At 45.9% G+C, this 5,974-nt stretch overlaps 1 protein-coding gene across 1 annotated transcript; it reads left to right on the forward strand.

Moving 5' to 3' along the window:
• The first annotated feature begins 290 nt into the window (after window positions 1–290).
• On the forward strand, window positions 291–3,788 carry KCNE4 (potassium voltage-gated channel subfamily E regulatory subunit 4). Its single transcript, XM_019753673.2, has 2 exons — window positions 291–733; window positions 1,259–3,788. Exons 1-2 carry the CDS (start codon window positions 358–360, stop codon window positions 1,795–1,797), a joined length of 915 nt encoding a protein of 304 aa, XP_019609232.2. The 5' UTR covers window positions 291–357; the 3' UTR covers window positions 1,798–3,788.
• Window positions 3,789–5,974: the final 2,186 nt, after the last annotated feature.

Consider the following 5,974-nt stretch of genomic DNA (forward strand, 5'->3'; position numbering starts at 1 on the left):
CCCTCTGTATTTTAAAGGGCTACCCTGCACCAGCGGGCCTTAAATCTCAGAATGATTAAACTAACAGGGGCTCAAAAAGTCACATAGTTCTCATAATCCTAAGTGTTGAAGCCTTCCAGGTCCAACAATTTTGCAAACCAGGAATCTGAAGCGCAGAAAGGTTCAGTGGAGATTTTTAAAATTTGCATCGTTAGTGGAAGAACTGAAACCTAAGCTCTTGGATTCTTGACAGTAAATCCTGCACTTGCTTCCAACTGTCTTTTATCCAGAGTATGGTACTTTGTACTGTCTCTGAAAACCTGCAGACGGTACCATGGTTATTCCCTAACAGGGAGATGAAACGTGAGCTAATTTTCAATGAGAGTGGACGCTGGGGTAGCAGCTCTACCTGGCCACTTTCTTTTCTTCTCTCATTCATTTTTATGGCCCCCTGAAAACTCGGGCTGGGTGCTGGGGAGTGAGCAGCGTGGCTGCTTCGTTCCCAGTCTGTTTCTTTTCACAGCTGCAGAGTTCAGTGAGTTGAGCTGCAATGCTTGGAGTTCACTGTTCACTCTGCCACGACCAAACTCTGTTGTAAATTTTCCTCCCAGAACACGTGACGATGCATTTCTTGACTATATATCCCAAGTGCAACAGCCGAATTGTCAGAGCGCTGAGCCGTGCTTGGAGGAAGAATACCCTTGGACTTGGCGATTCAGGAAATCAGGACTTGGGAGGAATTTGCCAGCCTTTGGTAAGTTAGCCATGCTCCTTGAAAGAAGGCTATTTTTAGCCATTAGATGAAGGTTTCCTGTCCTTTTTTTTGTTCAAAGGGAACTTTGGTTTGAATTAAAAATAGTTGTAAGTTTGAGAAATGTAAACTTTCTTTTTTTTTTCCTGTTCAGTTAAAAAAGTTTCCCTGTAATCACAATGTTATTTATTTTCTCTATGCTCCCTTGTCTTCTATTGATTTTCTCTTTTGTTTTTAAAATTATAAAAGCAATGCTTTTGATATGCTTCCTCTATGAAATGCAAACATAACGGGCATGTATACACTAAAAAGTAAAAGTCCTCCTTAGGTTCCCCCCACCTCTCTCTGCATTCTCCCCCATGCACTCGACCCCTCGGAGCTAACCCGTTAGGTGTTTGGTGGAACCTCTTAGGCTTTCTCCGTGCATTTATAAGCTGTTTTGATATTGCAACAACACACACCTCCATTCACCCTCCTCTCTATACCGTGCAGCTGGGGGAGAGTTCTAACCTGCAGGTTTCTCCCCAGACCCTGGCTGTGTGAGCCGTGCTTCAATGCTGAAGATGGAACCTCTGAACAGCACGCACCCCAGCACCGAAGCCCCCGGCAGCCCCCTTGAGTCCCATGTGCCCCGCAGCAGTAGCGGCAACGGTAACGAATACTTCTACATCTTGGTGGTCATGTCCTTCTATGGCATTTTCTTGATTGGGATCATGCTGGGCTACATGAAATCCAAGAGGCGGGAGAAGAAGTCCAGCCTCCTGCTGTTGTACAAGGACGAGGAGAGGCTCTGGGGGGAGGCCATGAAGCCGCTGCCCGTCGTGTCGGGCCTGAGGTCCACGCAGGTGCCCCTGATGCTCAACATGCTGCAAGAGAGCGTGGCGCCCGCCCTGTCCTGTACCCTCTGCTCCATGGAAGGGGACAGCGTGAGCTCCGAGTCCTCCTCGCCAGACGTGCATCTCACCATCCAGGAGGAGGGGGCCGATGATGAGCTGGGGGAGACTTCGGAGACGCCCCTGAACGAAAGCAGTGAAGGGTCCTCGGAGAACATCCATCAGAATTCCTAGCACCCCCAGGGGCTGTGGAGGTGGCCCCATCCACTAGCACGCTTAGAGAGAAGGACACTTTTCGTGTCTGGTTTCACTTTTGCAGTGCAGCTGCCACTTTGAAGAGACCCTCGGCAAGCCCCTGAATGGGGGGTGGTGGGGGACACTGCTCGGCTGGAGCCAGCAGCAGCCAGGAGTCCATGATTCAACTGTAATGTGGACCCACCACTGCAAACGCCCTGAAGACGTGTAGTGTGTACATTTACTTTGGGGCCTGGGGGTCAGGGTTCCTGTTCAGAATTTGGCAGGTCGGTGTGGTGTTGTTTTCTCACTGGATACCCTGGGTGACTCCTGCAGCCTCTGCCCACTCCCAGGGCTGCCATGCCTAGGACATGCTGAGTAACTAGTTTTGATTTGCTAATTTGCCTAGAGCTTTGTTCTTCTAGATTTGATTGGCTATGGGTACCTCTACTGGGTACCTGTGGCATTAGTTCACAGCGGGTAACTGCGCTTCCTTTGGGGGTCTTTTGGGTGGCAGGGGGACATTTGATGGAAGACTTTTGATGGGAGAAAGCTGGAGGTCTGAACCTGGCCCATTAGCATACTGTAAGGGAAAAAATGCAACTTTCAAACCTGTTAACATTGGCTGGGATTATAAGACACGATCTGCTATTTTGACTATTTCTCTAACATATGGCCTTGAACTCTGATCTGGGACTGTCCAGCATCTCACGCTGGCATGAAGTTTTTTGGTTGGAAGGCCTTCCCCAGAATCTAACCTGCACTCTGAATAGCCATGTGGGGGACTCTTCCCGAGCTTTCCAGAAGGGGTAATGGTAGAGTTGAACAAAGCCAACCGTTAGCTCTCTCGCTGCTCATTTCTCAGCCTAGTTTTCTGAGTTGGGAGAGGACATAACGTGGGCCTCCATCACATGGCCTTTCGTCACGTAGCTGAGACCTAGAAGGACACACTCAGGCAGATTGTATAAAGCTGGGGTCCAAGTTCTGTTTCCTGATCTTGAGCCCTGACACTGATTTGCTGTGTGGTCCTGGGCATGTCATCAAGAGACTTACCGCCTTCATGAGACTCCTGATGATCTATATCCCCAGGGGGCTGGGAGGATGTCTTCAGATTTTAAGACTCTGTGATAAATTCTGCAAGGCTTGGTGTGAGGAAGCTTGGACAAAATATTTCCCCCTTGGCCAGTCAGTCTGAAAATGGATCTGCTCATTTAAAGGAGCAGTTGGAGACGAGAAACACAAGTAACTGGGAGATTCAGGGCGAATTATCAACTCATTCAGGCTGTCATTTTCCCCAGCAGTGAACCCAAGAGCAGATACCACATTTTACTCTGCAACGTTCTCTGGGTGCTGGAACGTTAACACTCCAGCTAAGGGAAGAAGAAAGCTGAAAGAAAGTGCTCAGGAATGCTCGCTAGTGTTTCCATGTATTCCTGTGCTCAGTAACTTTGCAGCATAGCCTGTAGGCACTGGAAGAGAGGAGGAAGAGAAACACACCAAAGGTCAAGTTTAATTCTATTAAAAACAACACTCCCCCCCACTTTAAAAACATACTCTCTCCTTGGATTGGAGACAGCAATAACTACTGTTCCCACAGAAGGGTTAACAGTGTAGGAGCTGGTTTACCAGTTCGCCTTCACACAGTACTAGAGGAAATTTACGTTTTAGGGGAAAAGAGGCCTCCTTTCACTTTAAAATTCAGAGCATGGATTTACTCCAAAGGGGGCTGTTTAAGGTGAAAGAAGCCAAGCTGAGTTGGCCCCTTGCCTGGAATCACTTGAATTCTGAAACTTTACTGCGATGGACATGTGCGTTGTCACATTTTCCATTGCTTAATCCTGAAGTTTGGTGCAAATCTATCTGCGCCCATTAAAAAGTGATGTATATACTTCCTTCTTATTGTATTAAGTTGTACAAAATTGTCTGCTGTATTTAACAGTTTGTAATTCCCACGATATTTTTTAATTTAAATAAACACATTTTTTTCCCGAGGAAGTTTTGAGTTCTTTCTTTGATTCTGCAATTTAACTCGTAGTTTCCAAGACACATCCCTGGACACATTCTCCAAGCCGGCTCTGGATCCAGGTCATTGTTCAAGGTAGACTCGTACGAAGGTGTATCTTATTTCTGCCTGAATCGTGGACTGAATGGGGCTGGGTTTTTTCATCCCGTGATATGCTTTGCGGTGAATGAAAAACAAGCTATAGATGGTCTTAACATCAGTTTCTCTTTTTAAATGTGGTGGCTGTGGGGCCTCTGAACTTGAATGTGCAGTGACATGGCAACTGCTACAAAGATGTTGCCCCCAATTTGGTGGCAAGACAATGTTTGATTTGCATGCTGGCTTGGCAGATATTATCTGCATGTGGTCACAGCCGCACAGACTGATGACCAGGCGTTTGCAGCAACACAAACTTAGAGAGACACCCGAGAACAAAAGCTGTGACTTGGGATGGTCCCTCCTTCCTCTCCCAGTCACCTCTGTACAAAAACTGACTTTCTAAGCTCCTCCTACTTGGTCTGGCTGTAACCTGCCTGCTGCAGCCTCTGCTTTATGATTTTACTTACACGGTCAGAAGGGCTAAAGGAAATTTACTCAACCCAACGACCTACTTTGAATCAAGCAGATGGTATAGAACATTTTTACTTTTATGTTTCTCTGTGTCCTGTGAGTTTGGCTTTCCTGTTTCAAGTAAATGTTTCTATTAGGTTCACAAGTAACTGTCTCCCTAAAGGATTTATGTAGTGAAGGTACAGGGGAGCCTGGACCCTTCCCAAAACACATCAGGGATCTTCATCCATTACTTGGTATTTGGACAATGTAAGATGAGAAGATTATTTTAAAAGACAAGAAAGCCCTTCCATTTATCCCAGCTTAATGTCATTCTTGGTAAGGAAATAGTTAAGGAAAACATTTTTTTTTTTTTACCAGGGGCGGAAGGAGAGGGAATTCTAAACTCTAATTGTCCTAAAAATATGCATAGTACACTATGTCGTTTTAATGGAATATTTGTTTTCTTTAAAAAACAAAAAACTTCTAAGCAGAACCTAAGGCCCAAGGGGTTTAGTCTGTGTGGATTTACTCATGCATGTGAAAAACGGAGCAGGGAATTTGGCTCCGTGCACCTAGGATATTAGAAACATATTTTAAAGCACTTAAATGTTAGGGATGAGGTAAATGGATCGTCCTGCTTGTTCCATGCTGTTCTAATTACACCTTTGTACGTCAAAGTCAGGCAGGGATGCTGTAGAGAAACAGATTTTTTTCATGGATGGAATCGTGGGATAAAAACTACTGGGAGAGGTTGAAGTTGGGCTCATGACTCTGGTTGGAAAATAGACCCCATGGTACATTTGAGAGCTGCAATTAGAGGGTTTTTTGGTCAGGCTTGCACTTCCAGGTTCAGCTGAAGAAGGGTCATTTATCATCCTGTAAAATGCTGCTCTGATCATAGACATTGTGAAACAGACAGAACAGGGAGCTTACAATGTACTTGATATGCCAGGTTTAGACAGAGCATACGTTTGCTCAATTGCCTTACCCAAAATCTGGGCACCCTGCTGGAGAAAATCACAGGGAGTATCATGGGTCAGGGGACAGGAGGTGGTGTCTAGGGCCAGAGGGAGACATGTCAGATGACTGACCAGGATGGTGGCTTAGGCAGGGGCTGGACTGCAGGAAGGCAGGATGTAAATGGGGCTCAGCAAAGGCTCAGCCTTGTTAGGTGTGGCTTTCTAAACTAACTCTACTGCCGCGTTGCTCTGTAGCTCTGGGGAAGCTACCCAACTTCTCTGATCTGAAGTCTTTCTCTTTCAAAATGAGAGGACATGCTGGCCTTCTGCTCTGGGGAGCGGTTAATGAAAAGAACGGTGAAACACAGAGATACTGAGCTCTGCTTGAAACTAAAGGAAACACAATTTCGGCTTCTACTTTTTAAAATGTGTCCTGGGCATCCATCTGCAAATAAAATTCCTAAAACCTCCTCTTCTATGGATGGTTTCCTCAGGAGACTGCAATGTTCAGGAAAAGGATACAATTTGCCAAAGGAGAAGGGTCATAAGAAAGAAAAAACACTGTTCGTTTCTGCTTTTCCCCATTTCTGTAATGTTTCCTCCCACACAGGAAGGAACAGTTTGGGATGTAAGCTGTTACTATGGAGATAACCAGCCAAGGTCA

Source organism: Rhinolophus sinicus, linkage group LG01 (genome assembly GCF_036562045.2).
Source record: "Rhinolophus sinicus isolate RSC01 linkage group LG01, ASM3656204v1, whole genome shotgun sequence".
Taxonomy (NCBI): domain Eukaryota; kingdom Metazoa; phylum Chordata; class Mammalia; order Chiroptera; family Rhinolophidae; genus Rhinolophus; species Rhinolophus sinicus.